Below are 22,451 nucleotides of genomic sequence, written 5' to 3' on the forward strand. Positions count from 1 at the left end.
AGGTAAGACCACTAGTGACATAAACTAGCCACAACCGTTAGTCTTCAAGTCTATTGTATCAGCATTAACAGAGGACATCACAAGTCACTCCAGGGAGAGAGCAAAAGGCAGGGCACATCACATATTAGTAGATATTGACATTCTAGCTAATTTAACTTTGCTTATATAGAACATATCTGCCTGAAATTCTTCTATGCTTTGCCTCTTCATATATTCCTCAGTACATTTAAGAACTCTTATTATAATTCACAAACTGAGTATACAGTCTTCTCATTGCCACTCTCATCTCTTTATTCCTAAAAGTATAGATGACTGGGTTTAGAAAAGGAGTGAGAACTGCATCAAAAATGGCAAGGAATTTATCCAGATGGGAGGTGGGAAATGGTCATGTATAGAAAAAGATTAACGGCCCAAAGAACAAAACCACCACAGTGACGTGAGCTGAGAGAGTTGAGAGGGCCTTACATAAACCACCCAAAGATTTTTTTTTAACTGTCACCAAAATAAAGATGTAAGAGATGGTCAGAATTAAAAATGAATCCACGGAAATAAACCCACTATTGGCAATGACCATAAATTCCAATGTGTAGGTTTCTATGCAAGCACATTTTATAAATCGAGGAAGGTCACAAAAAAAGCTGTCCAATTCATTAGGGCCACAGAAGGGTAAGTCTACAACAAAAGCTAGCTAAATCACTGAATGAATCACACCAATAATCCAGAAAGCAATTAAAAACAAGACACTTTTGTGGGCTCATGATGGTCTGGTAGTGGAGAGGCTTACATATGGCCACGTACCTGTCAAAGGACATGGCTATGAGCAGCACTATCTCAGTGCCCCCCACTGCATGAATAAAGAAGATCTGAACTACACAGCCTCCAAAAGAGATGCTTTTCTGTTTTCTGAAAAGGTCATAAATCATCTTGGGAGCTATGGAGGAACACAAAATCAAATCGATGATGGAAAGGTTGACTAGTAGGAAGTACATAGGAGACTGTCAATGGGGGTCTAAGATCACAGTTAGCACAATGAGGAGGTTTCCTATCAGACTGGACACATAGAACAAGGAGGAAAAGAGGAAGAGGAAAATCTGGACGGTCCACGAGTTGGACAGTTCCAGGAACACAATCTCAGACACCACAGAGTGGTTGGCCCTATCCATTGCCTGTGTCAGCAGTGACAACTCTCAAGCTACCTAGGAGCAGAGAAAGGAAAAACTGATTTAGGACAAATAGCTCTGATCTTGGCAAAATCACAGGCAAGTCAATGTTGGCAAAAGGCTGGACAAAAACTAAGTTATGCCTTTGGAGACAGTTTTAGTCATATAGCAACTCATAAAATTTCTCTGCTGTATATTTTACTGTCAAATATATAAAAGGTTAACTCACTGTATAGATACTTCTATTGAATTCAGAATATTGTTTTATAGTCACATCTCAATATGACTCAGCTAAAAGGCTGTTTGGACATTATGTGAAATACTTAAGTGACAATGGGTTTCATAGTTAGACTATTCCCCAGTTTATTAATGTCATATGCAGGATTACAGCCAAGTTCTTTCAAAATCCTTATATACATATAGTAGACCTGGAGATGTAAATACCTCTTATCTGTAAAACAAAAACACAGGGTGAGTTATTTTAGAAGGAGACAAGAAAAATGGAGCAGAAGATGCTGGATCATGGTGCTCACCAAGTGTTCTAGAGAAATGGACACAACCACGGGTCTGTGGAGGAGATTCTGACAAGGGTTGGGGAGGAAAAAATGTGAGACAGTGAGTAAAAGAGACGACTAGATAAAGAGTCATTCTAAATCCCATGTGAAGGAGAACAAGTAAGAGTGGATATACCAGACAGTTCAGAAATGACCCTGTGTACTTATATATAAAGATGTTTAACCTCATTCATAATTAAGTAAATGCATACTAAAATAGCAAGAGATAAGCTTTTTAATCTTGTGAGTGTAGCAGATACATTTAAACGTTTGATAAAATCAGGGCTTAAAGAGGGAAAGGGGAAACAAGCAGTCTTGTACCTGATGGTGGGAAAGAAAACTGACACTTGCCAATTTGGAAATATCTCCTGAAGTTTTATTGCTCATGTACATTGACCGACCTCTTCTACTGCTAGGAGGAAAACTGAATGTACGTATGTACCTGTGAACAAAGTGGACAAAGAGATAACATTTTTGCTAAAGCATGGTTCATAAGAGCGATAACCAACAATAGCTTCAATATGTATACTAGGAAACTAGGTAAACAACTTATTTTAGAATCAAATATTCACCTTCTGAGGAATACTATGCAGCCATTTATAATATTGAGGTAGATGTATTATACTCAGGATATATAGAGGAGAATTTTGCAGCTACTTATCCAATGTGTTTAAAACTAAAATTAGACAAGTAAATAATAGAAAATGTTTAGGTTAACAATAACTATTTCTAGGAAGTGGGGTTGAAAAGCAAGGAAAGAAAAGAGAATTTCTCACTTCGTGGTCTTACCATCTTAAATTTTTGCAGTGAATGCAAGTGCATATCAGCTTCATTCTTATGAGAAGGTAAATGTATGCAGGATTGTAAAGTTATACAATTTGTATTTTCAGAGCATCCAAATATATAACCATAGCTTGCCTCCCAAATTGACAAAGATCAAACTCCTCCCAAAAGTAATCGCTAACCACATTACTCCTCCCCATCTGCTCCTCACCCATGAGCCAAAGTACTTTCTCTTCACTGACATGCTTCCAAATGGTACTCACTTTCCCCTCTCTCACACTTGGAAGTTTCAGCTCAGGTCTTCTCTAAGACTTCACCTGGCCTCCGGTGCCAGTGTCACTAATTCTTGCCAGTGTCACTAATTCTTCCCAGTCCCTCCAGCACCCACCTGGCAACATTCCTTCTTCCAGGAAGTCCTCTTTGATGCCTGTAGGGGATAAACTTTTCATACATTTTGTTAGCCAAACCCCCCAAACCCTAATAATAATAGAACATTCAAATAGCTAATAAGGAATACTATCAAATTCTCTGTTATTGTAAATAATGTCTCTCTGATGTGTCTTTAAATTATCTTTTTTAAAAAAACATTTTATCATGATGACAGCATAAGTGATAGTTACATTCATAAGGAGCAACCCAGCTTGGAATAAATTAGATTCCTTTCACAGCGATTGTCCTTAGCAACCACCCCACTGATGCAAGTTATCCAAGAAAATGATTAAATTCTAAGTTGTTCTGTTAAGAGCTGAAGGTTATTACATCAAAGCTTTCACTTCTGGCTCAATTCTAAATCTTTGCACAACATCTTGTTTTACCATGAAAACATTTGTATTTTCTATCTATCAGGTTAGCAAAATTTAAAAGGTAAATCACAAGTCTTGGTAAAAATTTGGAAAACAGGCTTGTAAACTCATGGTTACTGGTATACTTTCCTGCTACTCTGTTTTTTCTGTACCTAAAACTCAAGGTCTCTAGGTATTTGTCCTCACAAAATAACTACCATTTTTTCTTTATTCATTTATTCCTACATGCATACATTGTTTGGGTCACTTCTTCCCCCTGCCCACCCCATCTCTCTTCCACCAACACCCCTTGCTTCCAGGCAGAACCTGTTTTGCCCTTTTTTCCAATTTTGTTGAAGAGTAAATGTAGGCAATAATAAGAAAAACATAGCAATTCTGCTAGTTGAGATAAGGATAGCTATACAGAGAAATTCCTGGCATTGCTTCCATGAACAAGTATGATACAACCCAAATTGATTCATCTCTACTTTACCTATTCACCACTTCCTGGTCACCCCCAGAGCAATTAGGCAAGAAGAAGAAATAAAAGGAATATAAATAGGTAACGAAACTGTTAAAATATCCCTATTTGCAGATGACATGATGCTATATCTTAAAGACCCAAAAAACTCAACCCATAAACTCGTAGACACCATAAACAGCTTCAGCAAGGTGGCAGGATGCAAAATCAACTTACAAAAATCATTAGCTTTTCTATACAACAACAATGAACAAATTGAGAAAGAATATATGGAAACAATTCCATTTACAATAGCCTCAAAAAAATCAAATATCTAGGAGCAAACTTAACAAAGGATGTGAATGACCTCTACAAGGAAAACTATAAACTTCTGAAGAAAGAGATTGAGGAAGACAACAGAAAGTGGAAATATCTCCTGTGTGCATGGATTTGTAGAAACAACATAGTAAAAATAGCTATATGACCATTTTTAGCAATCGCAGAATAATACTTTGAATCTGATCTTTCAGTGAAGTTTGAAGCTGTCTACTTACCTCATTAACATGAAGAAAAATGAGTTATTAGTGGTGACAAGACACTAAATCTATGTTGCCTTTGCAGGTCCTGAATCCTACACTTGCTTAGCACAGAGCACCAACCTCTCCCCACACTCCCACCAAAAAATGTAAAAGGAGAGAGAGATCACAGAGACCTTCGGCTGACCAGCTGGAACTCTCCTCTGCCCAGGTCTTTCATCCCTGTGCAAGCCAAATAGTCAAGAAATGAATTACAAATCATGTGAGTTTACCACCAGTAATTCTAGCTGTTTTGAAAAAGTACTTCAATGTTTGAAGTCACATAGATACTTGTCATCCTCTATTTTTCAAACTTTTCTCATGTTATTACCAAAGTTGAGTTAAAATCAGAATAAATGAATCATACTAAAATTTGCAAGAAAAGTTTTCAATCTGATCATCAGGTTATTCTCATATAGTACATTTCTTTTCCTGTGATTGGTCCAGACTTTGCATCTTTTCCGTAGCCTATGGGACTGCAATTTACTAAAGCTATAAAAATAGCAGAAGAGAGGATTTTGACTGTTTCACTATAAAGAAATGATAAATGTTTAAGGTAATAGTTATGCTAATTATCCTGAGTTGTTCCCTTACACAATGTAGACTTGTATCTAAACATCTCATTGTAAGCCCATAAATGTTCACAATTACTGTGTATTCATTAAGAATTGTTAAAACCTCAAATGTATATCAAAGCTAGTTCCTTTAATGTCTAAAATTCTTCACGTTTTCTCCAACTGGACAAGTCTTCCACTTTATTCTTTGCTGGACACTCCCATGACAGACTTCTGTGCAAATGCTGCTGGTGTAATCTCCACAATACTGAACAGGAAGTCATGAATTGACCCCACTCATCTTCTGTTATTCCGCTGCAATTTCCAATTGAATAATGAAGGTGATTTGTTTCTTCTGGTTAAGTTAAATTCTCCCTCTAGTCTGTGTGTTTCCACTTAGAGTTCTGACCTCCATCAAAGACAGCTTCCATTCATCTAACCTCCCTGGACTGATGTTGAAATTATCATTGAGTTAGAAAACCACAAACACAGAGCTCTTGCCTTTGAAATGTTACCCTTGCTTGGCATAAAAGGTCACATGTGATTTCTCCATAGAAGGAACAGTATCTAATTAATTAGCAGCCCTGAAAAGCTACTTAAATGCTGCTGCAGAATCCTGAGATTGCAATTCAGACCACATTTGGCCAAGGGAATTATTTGCAAGGACCACAGAAATTTTGCCACAGCAGCCAAATGAAAGAGTTGGTAATGGCTCACTTGAGGGACGAGAAGAAGGAGTAGGGATTCTGTGTCTGTGAAAAATTGCATAGTTGTAAACTTTTTGCCTTCTTCTTTTTCTTATTTATGAGGGAAGATACTGCTTAAGAATGAAATATATACTTTCTTTTTTATTAAATTAAAATTGTTTTATTGTGCTGGGGGTACATTGTGGAATTTACAAAAGTTCTTACAATATATCAAATATATCACAGTTGAATTCAACCCCTTCACCATGCTCCTTTATTCCCCTCTCCCCCTATTCCTGGAGTAGTTTCAGCAGGTCTCATTTTCCATTTACATACATGAGCACACAGATTTTGTACCATATTTGCCCTTCTAATCCCCCCACTGGTTCAACCCCACGGATAGGACCTGTTCTGCCTTCCTGTTCTCTGATTTGTAAAAGAAAAATAAATGACATTTTTGTTTGTTTAAGGTAGCTATACAGGAAGTTTCCCTGTGTTGTGACCATGTATTATAACCCAAATTGGTTCATCTCCTCTATTTTACTCTTTATGCCTTAGTCCCTTTCTTATGGTGATTTCAGCAGGCTTAAAGGTTCTATAATCATTCTTGTATAGAAAGTACATCAACCATATTCACATTCTTAACTTCTTTCTTTTATCCTCCCCATAATGTGACCTCCCCATAGTGTGACCTGTTTTTCATAATACTGAGTATAATTGTATTAGGCCTATATTCCACATATAAGTGGTAAAACATGTCATCTTTGGCTTTCTGCACCTGGGTGACTTAACTTAAGATGATGCTCTCCAGTTCCATTCATTTACCTGCAAATGACAAAATTTCATTCTTTATGACTGAAAAAAATTCCATTGTATATAAATACCACATTTTCTTAATCTATTGACTTGTGGTAGGGCATCTTGGTCATTTCCATAACTTAGCTATTGGGAATAGTGCTTCAATAAACATGGGTGTGCAGGTGTCTTTACTGTGACCTGACTTATGTTTCTTTGGGTATATCCCTAGGAGTGATTTTGCTGGATCAATGGAAGTTCTATTTTTAGTTTTTTTGAGAAGCCTCCATATTGTTTTCCATAGTGGTTGCACTAGCATATATTCTCACCAGCACTGTAGGGTTCCTTTTTTCCCACATCCTCACCAACATTTGTTATTGTGGTGTTCTTGATGATAGCTAGTGTGACAGGAGTGACATGGAATTGTAATGTACTTTTGATTTGCATTTCTTTCATGGCCAGAGTGTTGAGCATTTCTTCATGTATTTTTTGGCCATTGGCTTTCTTCTTTTGAAAAAGCTGTGTTCAGATCATTTGCCCCTTTCTTCATTGGATCATTGATTTTTTTTTTGGAGTTTAGTTTTTTGAGCTCTCTGTATATTCTGATTATCAGTCCCTTGTCAGATGTACAGCTGGCAAAGATTTTCTCTTATTCTGTGGGTAGCTTCTTCTTTTGTTCTTTGGTTGTACAAAAGTTTTTAAATTTTATCTAATGCCATTTGTCAACCCTTTCTCTTAGTTGCTGAATTTGGGAAGTCATTGCCTATGCCAATATGTTCCAGTGTATTTCCTGCTCTTTCTTGCACTAGTTTCAGAGTTCTAGGTCTTAGATTAAGGTCCTTAATCCACTTTGAGATTGATATTTGTGTAGGATGAAAGACATGGATCTAGTTTCAGTTTCCTTCAGAATTGCATCAAATTAAAAAGCTTCTGTACATCAAAGGTAACAATTACCAGAAGGAAGTGACAACCAGCAGAATGGGAGAAAATCTTTGCCAGCTATGTAAAACAGATAAAAGCTTAGTGAAAGATTAGTATACAGAATATACAAAGAGCTCAAAAACAAACAACAGAAGAATAAATAATCCAATTAATTGAGCAGAGTTCTCAGGTGAAGAAGTACAAATGGCTAAAAAATACATGAAGAATCAAAAAGAATTAACCTAGAAGGTAACACACATGCACAGGAAATCAATGAAGTCAACTCCCTGTATAGCTATCCTTATCTCAACTAGCAAAAATCTTTGTTCCTTCCTATTATTGCTTATACTCTCTCTTCAACAAAATTAGAGATAAGGGCAAAATAGTTTTTGCTGGGTATTGAGGGGCTGGGGGGAGAGGGAGGGAGCAGAGTAGGTGGTAAAGAAGGGGGTGGGGGCAGGAGGGAGAAATGACCCAAGCATTGTATGTGCATATGAATAATAAAACAATAAAAATTTTAAAAAATGCATGAAGAAATGTGCAACATCCTTAGCAAGTCAAAACTGCACAAAGATTTCTTCTCACCCCAGTTAGCATATTAATCATCGAGAACACAAATGACAACAAATGCTGGTGAGGATGTGGGGAAAAAGGAACCCTGACTCACTGCTGGTGGAAATGTGAATTAGTGTAAGCATTAGGGAAATCAGTATGGAGATTTCTCAAAAAACTAAAAAAAGACTTACCTTATGACCCTGTTGTACCACTCTTATGTGTATATCTGAAGGACAGTACATCAATGTACAAGAGAGAAACCTGCACACCCTTGTTTATTGCAGCCCTATTCACAATAGCAAAGCTATAGAATCAGCCTAGATGACCAAAAACTGATGAATGGATAAGAAACATGTGCTATATGTACATAATGAACCATTATTCGACCACAAATAAGAATGAAATTATTCTTATTTTGTAGGAAAATGAATGGAATCATGCTGAGCTAGATAAACAAAAGACCAAATGTTCACATTTCACTCATCTGGAATGTAGACCTAAAATGATGATTGTTATAATAATAATAAATATGGGAACATGAGCATTGAAGGAATAATATCTTGGAGGAAATCATCTGGAGGAGGGATGGGGAAATGAGACATTACTGGGGGGTGAACAGGAAGAAGGTATGTTACATAGATATGTATGAAGATAGTACAATGGAAGCTTCTGAATACTGTTTGCAAAAGGTGGGATATGGGGCGATTAATATAATATAATAGAGGGGGTGAAATTGTTCAAAGTGTAGGTTTTGCATTTGTGTAAATGTAAAAATTACCCCCTTGTACTTTAACATACCCTCATGAAAATACAAAATGAAAGGGATATTAAAGCAAACAAAACAGAAATAACCATTAATTAGCATATGAGGGGGTGGATATGATAATTAGATTTATTTAATCATTACCTCATAATCTATAAATATACAAATATATGTCAATTGAAAACCAAAATTTTAATTAAAAAATAGTCAGCAAAAACTAAAATGAGAAAATGTACTTGATTGAAAGACAGCAAACTCTAAAATTAATGAGCTCTTTAGAAATAAGAAGCAAAGAACAAAATTACATGACCAAAAATGTGGAGCATAAAGAAGCTTGAAGTGTCCTGTGTGAGGTGAAACAAAAGGAAGAATAACAAACATATGATTCAAGGTGACCTCTCCTTTTAAGTGTTATGATCCACATGTCTCCTTGTATCTCTGCCAATCTTTGACCTCTGTTTTATTTTATAAACTAATAGCTTACCTAGAAACCTATCAGATATCCCAACAGAGCACTGTAGATTCTGTTTCTTTAACCTAAGAACACATTCCTTAAATCGTACTCTCCATAGGAAGTAACATCATGGTGATAACATTCTCCTTGCAACAGGAGTATCTGCACACAAGGCCTTCAAAGACATCCCACAGCAGAATATCTGGGGTTTAGCAGTTTAGACTGCGACTTCCAAGACTAGCTTTTGGGAGGTGTTAGCCTCCCAAGCAAGCATCCCTTACAAGAAACTCCATGCTGGCCTGGCACTGGTAGCATACACCTGTAATCCCAGCTACTGGGGAGGCTGAGATTCTGAGGACCATGGATCGAGGCCAGCCTGGGCAAATAGCTTGTGAGATCCCAACTGCAAATAAAAGAAAAAAAGCAGAATAACATCATGGACTGGAGGTGTGGCTCAAATGGTAGAGCACCTGATTTGCAAGTGTGAAGCTCTGAGTTCAAACCCCAGTCCCACCAAACAACAATAACAACAAAACAAAAAATCAAACAAACAAAAAAGAATCTCCATGCTAAGAGCAGCAGGCTCCCACCCAGATGAGAACTATTAAAGACAGCCATGCAAGGCTTACCAGTGGCTAGCTCCAGTCTGTGAGAAGTTCTGGAGTGCTGTGGGACCCTGGATGACTTAGATGACAAATATAACCTGCAGATTTAAAAGTTAGAAGAAGGGATTCTGAGTGCTTTCACCATTAATAAACAGTAAATATTTGAGGAAATACATAAGTTTTACTGATCTGAGCTATGCACAACGTATGCTTACTTGGAAACATTGCATGTACCCCTCAATATATGCAACATGTATGGTTTTACATATCAGTGTAAAAACTTTGTAACATGTCGATATCTAAAAAATAATAGTTTTTGATTCCCAATTGGTGCATTCACCACAAATGCAGGGTTACTGCTTCTCTGGGTGAGCCTTGTGGTCCATGAAGATGCACAGGCTGGCCTGAACACAAGGATGAGGGTTTATGTCTCATAGACTACTCTTCCAGCACCTGAAAGGATACAATTCCCACAACGTGGAAACTGTAAGAAAATGATAAAGTCATCTTACTCCTCCACATTTAGCACTTTTACAACGTGCTTCATAGAATTGTTACAAATAAATGAGACTGTCCATGGAAAACTTTCATTAAGTATACCACTAATGACAATGAAAACAAGGAAACCACTATAAACCATGCAAATGTCATTAATTTCTTAGAATATCCATCACAAGAAATTTGATAATGTCTTATGCTGATTGTACAGGGGAGTTCTAAGAGATATTTTTTGATTGTTTTAGTCACTTAAAAATAACTACAAATGCTTTGGAGTAAATTCAAAGTCCTCTTGCCTAAAACTATGATTTGCAAGACACAAATTTGCCATCATTTGTAACAGCAGATTTATATCTATCTAATTTCAAATCATATAACAGGTGCACAGAAATACAATTTGTTCAGTTATCTAACATTTACTCTACTGAGGTTAACTGATACTATTCCCAAGTCTTGGCCTTACCTTTAACACTCCTTTGCAATCAGTAGGAATAATCACTAAGTCAAAGCAATTTATCTTGAACCATCCTCCTCTTTCTATTACCACTTCTGCTCCTTTAGTTCCTGCTGGTGGTTTTTACTTGCACCACAAAAGCCCTCTCTTGCATCTTGTTACTACAAGATCATCAGCCCTCTCAGATTTGATCTTCAAAAGCTCGAATCTGGCCATGTCACTGTCATGTTCACGTTTCTCCCATTACCTGCTACTACTCTTAGTTTAACCCAGTGTATGTGTGCATATGGTCTCTGCCAGCTCTGCCCTGTACTTTGTTCTTTGAGGACAGCTTTTCTTTCACAACATAACACACTTTTCACATTTTCCTAGTATGAATTCCCTTTCACATCTACCTAGCAAGTTTCTTTCTGACTCTCCTTTGCCCTCAGCTTTATTGAGACCTAAGGATTGAATATATTCATGGTGCTCAGTGTGACATTTTAATATATGTACACGTACAGTTGAGCTGATAACATATGCATGCTTAGGTAAATCACAGATAAGCATCACATCCAGTGCACTGTTGTGATTTGTTGACATATCCCTCTCATCCACAAAGCAGTGATATCCTAGAAGTTTAAAATTATGTGTTATTTATTATTTCTATCAAGTTATTCTGGATACTGTTTAATGCCTGTGGACAGATGACTGGCCTAATTCTAATCTTCTGATTGAAACCCAACTTTTTATGTCACTATTCCTTGAGAGACAGAATGGGCTAACCAGCATAGAGGAAATTTAGCAGTCATTTCTATCTGTCAAACATTAATTTGAATTGGCTTATCTTCTGCCTGCAATAATGCAAAGTCTGGTTCTATGAAAATGAAGAAACCCCATGTCTTCAAGACTTTTCTGAAATAGCATGACTCTATCATAAGCTAAACATCTCCAAGGAGTAGACAGTGTACTGCTATCCACTTACATATAATTGTGTTTGCACAGAAGAATATAAAACTTATTTTACTATAAAATTCAGTTCTGAATTTCACTGTCTTTGGCAAATAAAGGAAAAATTTAATGATCTATTAAAATGACTTTCAGAACAAAGATCTCAAATAGCATATTTTATTGAGTTGCTGCATGTTTTAGGTTTGCTATTTTATGCTGTTACCTACAGACAGAAAACATGCACTTAGATTTTAGGAGTACAGGTAAAGGGACCACCATCCTGGGAGGTGGCAGAGTGGTGACCAAGAGCAGAGGTGCTGGAACAGAACATCTAGATGTCCATCCCAGTCCTGGTGTCCCCAGACAAGTTACAACATGTACCTGTGTCTTGGGACCCTACCCATGAAATAAGAAAGAATATTATCTGCCTAGTTTCTGTTAGAGTTAAATTAACTAATATCTGTAAAAATCTTGGGATATTACCTGACACATCCTAAGCAGTCAATGAATGTTTTTTTGGTTTTGAAAACTGAAGATGGCAGTGGTAGTGGATGTGATGGTAATTGAACAAAAACAATGAATGGGCTTTTAAAATCCTGTGGGGATACAGACAGACCAGAAAGTACCTATGGCAGTTTCAACCAGGCTTGCAAATTAAACAGTTAAGGTCAAGCAAAATGTTAATACATCTACTCTGAATTTTATTTGGAATAAAGCTTAAGTTTCCATTTACCAAATAGGAAGTCAGAGAATCACACAATTTCATGAGGCTAGTATCCAGAGAAGCACTTCATGAGATTGTCAAGAGAAGCAGAAGTATAAACATATAAAGGAATGTAGTATTAGTCACACCTGAAATTCTTGAAAATTACATATGATAACTGCCAGGTCTTGGTAGAAATAAGAAAAAGGATCATGGACACCCTTTAGAGTGATTTTCAGGTAGAAGAGCCTGACTGAAGAATACTGGTGAATTGTAGACTTTAAAAAAGCAGCATAAATAAAAGCCATAGACAAGACTGAGGACATGTGATGACGTAATCACACATCTATAAAATACTTTGGACCTGGTCCAAGAAAAGAGCCAACAATCTCAGAAACAATGAATAACCATGAAATTGATGCCAAGGAGAAGAATAGTGACCTCACTTGTGTCACTTCTGTTATCACTGGGATCAGAAATAGGAAAGTATTAAAAAGCTACAAGTGTCTTCTGTTAGCAGAAAGATCAAGAACTCAAATAAGCAAGTGGGGTTAAATATTAAAAAAAAATTAATCCAAAAGTGAGAAGTCTAGATTCTTAACCTAAATCTATCATCTAGCACCTCTGTTACTGAGTCTTATCATCATAAAATAAACAGGTAGGAACAAATGACTTCTAAAACTCCTGTTCAAAGATCCCACAATTCAACCACTATACAACCAGAATTTTCTAAGTAGCCAAAGGACACAGGAATCAAAGTAGATACTAAAGGAAGAAGGTGAAAACATCAAACCAATGAATCATTACAGAAGTTTGGCAGATGGTTTGAGAAAAGGACATTAACCAGTTTGAAACAGGAAACAGCAGTAAATATTTGTATCCAAAACTAAATTATTGGCCATGTTCTCTGTTTGGTACCTATTGAGGGGTTAGAATATTAGAAGTGGAGGATTAAGGTGAAAATCAACTTTGGTTTGAAGCATTTTGCACAATAATTACAAAAGGAATGAGAAAAAAACACTTCTTTGAATTCATTAAAAGTTATAAAGGTAAAAACACTCACTGCACAGAATTATCCTTAGTGTTAGTTAATTTGTATTAAATGTCTAGCACAGGTCTGAGCAATTGGAGTCTCCAATTTACCTCCCTTTGTTCATATTGATCTGGAATTAGAGACATATAATAACATGGTGAATACTAAGTGTAACCCAGTACAGAATATCAATAGAGATCTAATTTCAAAGACTTTATTTTCCCATTGTCATAGAGTGTAGAGCCGCTTTTTGTTTATTGTTAAAGTATTTAGGATATCTTCCTATAAATTACAAGCTGATAGCAAAGTTTCCAAATTGCTGTCTTCATCTCCTTGTTCCTTAATGTATAGATAATTGGGTTCAGAAAAGGAGTGAGAACTGCATCAAAGATAGCAAGAAATTTGTCCAAGTGTGATGAAGGGAAGGGCCAGGTATAGAAGAAGATTAATGGTCCAAAGAACAAAACCACCACAGTTACATGAGCTGACAGAGTAGCAAGGGCCTTAGACAAACCACCTGAAGAGTGTTTTGGAACAGTGACCAGAATGAAGATGTAAGAAATGACCAGTATGAAGAAGGAGCCCACAGAGATGAGTCCACTGTTGGCTGTGACCATGAACTCCAGTCTGTTGGTATCTGTGCAAGCAAGTTTAATGAGCTGAGGGAGATCACAATAAAAGCTGTCCAGTACATTAGGACCACAGAAAGGCAAGTTTACAACAAAAAACAATTGGGCCACTGAGTGGGTGAGGCCGATAATCCAGGATACAGCCAAAATTAAAATGCACATCCGTGGGCTCATGATGGTCAGGTAGTGGAGGGGCTTGCATATGGCCACATACCTGTCAAAGGCCATGGCCATGAGCAGCACCATTTCTGTGCCTCCAACAGCATGAATAAAGAAGATCTGAGTTATACAACCCCCAAAAGAGATGGCTTTGTGTTTTCTAAAAAGGTCATAAATCATCTTGGGGGCTGCAATAGAGCAAACTCCTAGGTCAAGAAGTGAGAGATTGGCCAGCAAGAAGTACATGGGAGAGTGTAGGTTAGCATCAGCGGTCACTGAGAACACAATGAGGAGGTTTCCCATCAGACTTGCCATGTATAACACAGAAGAAAAGAGGAAAAGGAGAATCTGGATTGCCCATGAGTTAGAGAGTCCCAGGAACACAAACTCAGACACCCAAGAGTGGTTGGCTCCATCCATTGCTTGGAGAGCAATGCTGTCTCTAACATCACCTGAAAAAGACAGCAAAAAGAAAATCAAACTGTGGGGGAGCAGCTAACAACATGAGTTTCAAATTGTCAAGAGATGTTGCCTTACTTCATAGAGCTAAAATGCTTCTGTAGAACCCTTTAACAGTAGGTGACGAAAATGGACAACAATGCCACAAGTGACTGCTATTCACTCCTCAAATGCTCCGGCATTAGAGGAGGAAGGTTACGCAAAAACAGATGATGAATCAGAATAAAGGTCATAAGAGAGCTGGGAACCTGCTGGAGTAGCATGAGAGGAAAAATGGGAAGCAGAAATGAACTTATCTATCTCTTCCTTACAGTTTGTTTCCCAGACCTAAAGAAACTTCTGATGGCCTTTATTTTTCTTACCCAGTTGATTGCTCCTGTATGCAGTGCAACTCTTAGGAAATTCCTCTCATTTTTAGCTACATACCATTCCAGTTTTGTCAAATCACATTCACTTTTTCTTCACAAGGAGAGAAGAAAATGTAGAAGCTCTGAAAGCATCCCCATTTAGCAGCTCAGATCAAGGAGTGGGAGGGATTATACAGCCTGAGCTGTGACAGCATCAGGGTAGAGAAAGGACAAGACCAGAAAGGAGGTTCATGGGATGGAGCTGTGAATCAGGCAATAGAGCACCTACCTAGCAAGCACAAAGGCCTGAGTTCAAACCCCAGTAATACTATCCAAACAAACAAACAGAAAAGAGATTATGAAGCAGATTCTAAACAGGGATAGAGAGAATACAATGTGTTCTGCATGGTTGACATTTGGAGATCATTTGCATGCCAGGATAACTTGTGTGGCTCATGGAATGGTTGAGGCAAGATTGCCTTTGGAACCACAAGAGTGTGAGCAAGTCCTAGCCCTCCCCCTGGGAACTTGAGTAAGTTCTTTCTCCCATCCCTTCCACACTCAACCCACTTTTTGAACTCAGTTTCATCATCTTTAAAATAAAGAGAGTGAGTCAGGTGATGTTAAGTAATCCTTTCAAGTCTAACATTCTGCTCTCTTTATAGTACAGTGCTAGCAAGGTTTGTAACAGAGCACACCATAATGAAGGCGTTCCCTTCATTGGATTGCTACTCTATTCACTATCTGGTCCCTTGCTTGCACCTGGCTGTTTCTCATCCAATAGAAGTCCCTCTATTCACATTAATCTTCCTTTCTCTAATTCTGTGACTCAATTAGCATATTATTGTAAATTTATGCATTATTTATTTTGTTGTTTATCATAGCCATCTGAATTTAATCAACAAACATTACTAGATGCCTACCATGCCCACTGGGCACTGTGAACATACTGAAGCATTTGCTTCCAATAAGGCTTTTATTTTAACAAACATGCAAAATTTGAGTAACAAAAATGTAGTATATAAAAATGTCAAAGTATTAGTATGATCATATAATTTTTGAAGCGAAAGAGATACCAATAAGTCAGGATGACCAGACCTGTAGTCAGAAAGATTTTAGAACCTAAGATGCAGATTAAGAGATGGATCTCATTTATTTCAATATATGGTTCATGTCTGAACTTAAAGATAGAGACAGTCGGGAAACATCTCTCAGTCTGCAGCAGTGATTACTGAGTCACCTATGGAAATAACAACCAATAAAACAAAACAGTAACTTAGTGAGACCAGGAGAAGTAACAAGCCAGAACAGTGAGTGGTAGAACTGATATTTGTCTGCTTTGCTTCTTATCCAACATACAGAGAAGACTTTGTCTTTTTCCTCACAATTTTCCAATTGTTTGGTGCACACAAGTTCCTTTCTGCTTTCCCCCGTTCTACTCTCAGCACACTAGGCAGATCTAAGTCAGAGACAAAGCTGATTGTCCTTAAGCATTTACAAGCATTTGGGTTTCTCTAGGTACATCAAATGCACCCACAATTCATTCTGGCTTTTAAAATGAACATGGTTGGATAAAGCAAATGTATATAATACCTGCAGTTCTGAGCATCCTGGTTGAGTTCTCAGATCACCATTGTCTTTATCTATACAGAATCCTTCAGATTTTCTTAGAAGAGACTTCATTCTCAGTACTGTTTAGTGAATGGAGAAAACAAAGGTACTGTTTTCATGTCAAAAAAATGAAATAAAACCCAGGAATAATGAAAATAGACTCTATTCACACTTTTAAGTCTGTCTCCTATATATTCCAGACCCCTGTTTTTCAATATTAACCATAGATGGAATCCATGGGGTCAACAGAAAGAAGAGAAGTAACTTCAGTTTCTGACTTCATGTCTTTTTCTTCTTATTTGTACTGATTCTTGTTCACTAAACTCAGCTAAAGCTACCTCCTTTGTGCAAGGTAACATTTAATTGATTTCTATACAAAACAATCCTATCACTAGAAACATCTATTCAATACTGGCCTTTGGGAATGTCACGATTTTATTCCAATATCCCTAAGCTATTTCTAGATCTGTCACTAATCCACTCATTTAAAGACGACGGGTGTGACTGTTTCCAAAGACTTAGTCACGTTCAACCTTCCTCTGATTACAACTAACAATACTTCATGCATATCCACCTATAAAAGTGCTATTATTGTGGGAGACACTGTTAATTGACACACAGAGGTGTACTGACCAAATAATAATGCAGACACTTGGGATTGCCAATATGAAGTCATTTCTCTGAGGGAATTGTCACTCAGAATCCTGGCAAGTCAAGGAGAAAGTTATAATTGAATCACAAAAGGGCAGGGGAGAAGGAGATGAGATAAAAAAATGTAAGGATATAAGAGACCTAAAGTATGTAACTAGTAAGGTAAACCGAGGTAGCTTCATACTCTTAAAGCTAAAACAGAGACTATTTTCTTGTTTTCAAGTATTCATGGAGATCAGATATGTGACCATATATTATGCCTTGATAAATTTCAAATCATGGAAATAGCAACCTAAAAACCTGAATTTAATAATAAAGTCAATAAAAAATAAAATCTAAAATATCAAATTCCCCCTAGATATAACAAACAATTAAGAGAAAAATCACAGAGTTTTGGTAAAAATTGAGAAAACTTGGAAAAGGATTGTGATTAGTGATTAGATATGTTTTGTTAGATAAAACAAAATAATTTTAAAATATTTGTAACTTGCAAAATTTTGGAGGAAATATTCACCTCAAAAGGATAAGCAAATAAGTTATGGAACGTTCATTACAAAATGCTACCAAAAGACTGGGGAAACTCTGTCCACATGGATATGAAATGCCTAGAAATCAGCAATCTAAAATTACAATGTCCAGCATGAGAGGAAGTGGGAGAAAAAAATCAGTCAATGTAAACAGAACCAGAAATCATTACAAGATGGTGCTAATAGCCACACACATTAAAAAAGGTAGAAAACAGAAAATATGAGTGTCAGAAAAAGAAAAATGAAAGCTTTTTAATCGATGCAAATGGAGTTTTGAGAACTAGAATATCTGAAATGAAAAAATTCACTAGTGAAATAAATAGCGGATCAAACAATTCCAAAGACAAACTTCAGTGAATTTAACAAATGATCCCAGGGAAGCACAGAGAGGAGAGATTTGAAAAAATTATTTCAGATATCAGGGACCCTTAAAACTATATAAGGGAACCCAAGACACATGACATTAGAATCCAAGAAGAAAGTAGAAGGGGATAGAAAAAGTAATGGTTGAAAGTTTCCAAACTTTGGTGAAAATTAGAGTGTCACGATCTCAGAAGTTCAAATAACTCAAGCAGAAAAAAATTCAGATCAAATAGTATAATTAAATTTCTGAATATTAGAGATAAAGAGAAAATTGTTAAAGGATCCAGAGAACACATAACATGCAAAAGACAAAGAATTTCACCAAATTTCTTGCATAAAACTATCCAAGACAACAGCCCCACTAAGGAGTGCCTGTAGGCCTCTTGGAGCTAACTAATAGGCTGTGTTCTTACACTAACTGTGTAAAAAGAGGAGAAAAAGAATGCCAGGTACACTTCAGCCTAGGCCCTGTGCCTGGTCTGAATTGTGAATGGGGAAACATGGGATGGGGGATGAGGAAAGATTTTCCATCCAAGACAAAAGATAATGGATATCCTAAAGACAGTGTTAAGACAGAAAAACCTGTGAACTAAAAATTATTTACACAGTAAAAGTATCTTCCAGAATCAAAGTTAAACTGTCAATTCACAATAGATTTAAACTAGTAAGCAATAATAAAAAGATAACTGGAAAATCTCACAGCACTTGTAAATTAATAACAATTCTGAACAGCACAAGGGTCAAAATAGAAATCTGGAGAGTAACTTAAAAAATTTCACTAAATGAAACTGAAAATACAACTCAAAAAAATTAGTAGGGGATTTCCTGCAAGACAGCTGACTTTAGGAACAGGACATGGCTTCCTCCCACATGAAAGGAACAAAAACTAATAATAAAAATGTGTTATTTGTGGGATGGATGGTGGAGTGCAGACAGGATAAAAAAAGAAACCACAGAACAGAGACTTGCAATAACCTTTTATAGAAGGAGACAAAGTGTCTTGCATCCATTGCCCCATTACCCCAGCTCAGCAAAGTTAGAGCCCAATAATGTCCCCCCTCAATGGGGAAAAGTTATATAAGAGGCCCCAAATAGTTCCACTTGACAGGAAGAACACCTAAAACTTTTCCTGTTGGGGACTACTAAATTTCCACAGGAACAGAACCTCATTTGGGGAGCTGCCAGGGAGCACTTACTATTGCACTGCTGTGGGGGGGGGGGATTTCACATATTCTCCCCTATGTAGGCTAATGTTGCATGGTACTATCTTGAGATCAAAACTTTCCATATCACATGTCATCGCCATGCACACTGTGTCCTCTGAGAGTACCTGGCATCCACGTAACCCAAATAGGATGAAGGCTACCCTTCTTTTGCTTTCTCTCAAACTGCTACACACTTGCCTGCCACACCGCCATTATTGCTCACAAAAGACAACAGCTTGTGACTTAGACACCCTTACTGTATGAGAGCTTCAGTACCCACTGGAGTAGCCCTACACACATGTGGCTCATGGTACTGAGGGGTACACTGTGACACACTCACTTACTCCTGCTAGAGTAGTCGTGCATTGGATATCATGCATCCACTTGCCCAAATTGTTGGAGTGTCCCTACACCTGAATGGCTTCTGAAGATAGATGGGCTCTTCAACTCACTGCTTCACACACTGTGCCCAAAGCCACCAATTACAGCTACAGAAGCTATACGGGGATTGCAGCAGTATGATCATCTGGAATCAAAGTCAATGTTGCACACAAAACTGACTCCTAACTCACATCTTCAGGAGAAGTGCTTTACTAAAACCAATCTATAAAACTGGTAGGAATAGTAGATCTGCCAGATATGCATATTTAGGGATACAAGTAGTATGGAAAAGCAAGATAATATGATGACTTCCAAAGGGGAAAGGGGAAAGGTAAGGCAGAGTAATGGAGGTGGTTAATCTGATTGAATTACATTATGTTCATGAGTGAAATACCACAGTAAAAACCCTATGAACAGTGAACTTAAAAATAGGCACAGGAACATGAAACATGTCCTGTTAGGGTGTGGATATAAATGGGAGGTTAAGTGGAAAGGACCAAGAAGGGTGAATATGGTTGATGTACTTTATACTTGTATAAAAATAGAACAGTGAAGCCTGTTGAAATTGTTGTAAGTAGGGGGTCATGGAGATGGGGGAAAATGATGGTGGAGGTGCATTTAACAAAAGTACACTGTAAGCATATATGGAAATGTCATAGAATACCCCCGTAGCCTGTACAACTAATATATGCTACTAAAAATGTTAAATAAAATAAAGCAAAAAAGAAATTGATAAAACACCTGAAAGTTTTCAAAATAATGATTGTTCTTTAAAACCTAATAATGTAGAAGAGAACACAGATGGACAATTCAGTGAAATTAGGGTGGCAAGTTGTTGCTGAAAGAGAAATTCAGTCAAAAAGATCATTAAAGAGAACCAAAAAGAAATCTTGCATTTGAAGAAATCTATAAGCAAAATAAAAAATGGAGTTGAGAACCTCAATAAAAGACAAAGCAGAATAAAGAATTTCGTTGAACATTCTCCAGGACAGAACATATATTAGGCCACAAAAGAAGTCTCAGAAATTTCAGAAAAGCATTCCAATAATGTTTTCCAGGAAAATATTGCTTTGCTGCTGGATTATGTCAAAAGTTTAAAGAACTAACACTAGTTTATCTCAAATTATTCCAAAAAATTAACAAAACTTTGTAAAGCTCAAGCTATAAAGACAGCATCATTTATATCAGAATTAGACAAAGAAAAATGATAGACCAATACATCTGATGAATATAGATGCAAACATTCTCAATAAAATACTGCAAATTGCATCTAAGAGTACATGAGAAAGTTTGTATACCAGTATGAAGTAGGAGGTATCCTGTAAGTATGATGATTCATATTCACAAATCAATAACTCTAATATAACACATGAACAGAATGAAGTACAAAACCATACATTCATCTCACTCAAAATAGTCCAACATCCCTTCATGATAAGAACTTGGAGCAAATTAGGTATAGAATGAAAGCACCTCAGTATAGAAGAGGCTATATATGACAAACCCACAGTCAACATCATATTGATTGAGTTAAAGCTGAAAGCATTTCTTCTAAGATCTGGAGGAAAACAAAGCTGACACTTTCAACACTCATGTTCAATATAATATTATAAATCTTCAAGATAGAAGACATTCAAATTGGAAAGAAAGATGTTAAATTACCCATTGGCCATTGACGTGACTTCATGTATATAAAAACCTAATGTGGTAAAATCAGTCTTAACACCTCTTGCTGACAGGCAGTAGCTGTGCTCACTGACATTTAACCACAAAGACAAAACCAGAAGCTTGCAGCTGGAGGTTCAGCAAGGAAACTGCAAAATCAGAGCAACAGAAGTAATGACTCCCTTGCTCCCCTTTGTCTTGCCCTAGTACAGGAAGGGTTGTACTCAAATTAGGAATGTAAAAGCTGCCTTCCAATGATCATGCTGCCTTGATGTAGTCAAAACCTGATTATGTATAAAAGTAATATCCTTACTGTTATTGGGGCTTAGACTTTGAGAGTTATCCCTCTGAGCCATGGTGCCACCAATGACATGCTGCTTCCAGATCTTGGTGTCACGGCCTCTTTGTTCCTCTACATTTCTGGTGCATTGGCCAGGAAGCTGGGAATCGGAGATGGTGGTCTTTCATCTCCCTTGTTCCTTGGGGATCTGCTGAGGACACCACAGGACCAGTCATGCCCTCAGAGACCAATGGGTAATTTTTCCTGTTGAAGGGGGCCTCTCCCAGTATAAACATCCTGCACCCCTGGGCAACAACAGAATCTGAGGAGGTGTAGGAACCAATCTGGAACACAGCCCATCAGACTGGTAAGAACATGGTTTCCAGTGGTACTATCTGCCCCTAAGTGGCAGAAGGGGAGCCTGATCACCTCCCAGAGTTGAGTTGTCTAGTAGTTTCCAGTGGATGAAAGGAAACTGCAACTTTTGAGAAACTCTTAAAACAACCCTGGGTAGAGGGCTGATGCAGATAAAAGTGTGTAAAAATACTGTGCTGTGCAAGAGTGCATAAAAGTGTGAGCCTGAGATGCAGCCCTGCTGTGAAGGGAGACCGGAGTCCCAATCTGTATGTCCAAGGTGAACTTATATGGTTCAGGGTGAACCCTAACAGGGCCTCCAGTCTGGGGCTTATACGGACTCACAGAGGCCAAGAGATGCCTAAATCCCAAAGTGGGGAGAGGCCAGAGAAGGATGAAGCAAGTGACATTAATTTGTCTATCCCTTGTGTGTCAGAGAAAGGGACCCCTTACCTTTCTTCCAAAACCCCAACCCATCTGGGTCTATCTTGATGTCTGGTAAAGGGTAGAAAGTGGGTGGACAAAAAAACAAGTGTACCCCCTTAAAATGCATGT

The 22,451-nt window shown here is 37.5% G+C and overlaps 1 protein-coding gene, 1 non-coding gene and 1 pseudogene across 2 annotated transcripts; 1 reads left to right on the top strand and 2 right to left on the bottom strand.

The window, feature by feature from the left end:
- Positions 1-226: 226 nt before the first annotated feature.
- Positions 227-1,172, bottom strand: LOC109703316 (olfactory receptor 4F6-like; annotated as a pseudogene).
- Positions 1,173-13,534: 12,362 nt separating this feature from the next.
- Positions 13,535-14,473, bottom strand: LOC109703315 (olfactory receptor 4F3/4F16/4F29-like). Its single transcript, XM_020188428.2, has one exon. The coding sequence runs from the start codon at positions 14,471-14,473 to the stop codon at positions 13,535-13,537; it is 939 nt and encodes a 312-aa protein (XP_020044017.1).
- Positions 14,474-18,388: 3,915 nt separating this feature from the next.
- Positions 18,389-18,515, top strand: LOC141421144 (small nucleolar RNA SNORA51). Its single transcript, XR_012445818.1, has one exon. It is a non-coding gene; the product is annotated as a small nucleolar RNA SNORA51 (small nucleolar RNA).
- Positions 18,516-22,451: the final 3,936 nt, after the last annotated feature.

Source organism: Castor canadensis, chromosome 2 (assembly GCF_047511655.1).
Source record: "Castor canadensis chromosome 2, mCasCan1.hap1v2, whole genome shotgun sequence".
Taxonomy (NCBI): Eukaryota; Metazoa; Chordata; class Mammalia; order Rodentia; family Castoridae; genus Castor; species Castor canadensis.

What these genes read in the sequence shown, in the direction of transcription:
- LOC109703315 (XM_020188428.2), bottom strand. Translation starts at nt 14,473, where the DNA reads ATGGATGGAGCCAACCACTCTTGGGTGTCTGAGTTTGTGTTCCTGGGA.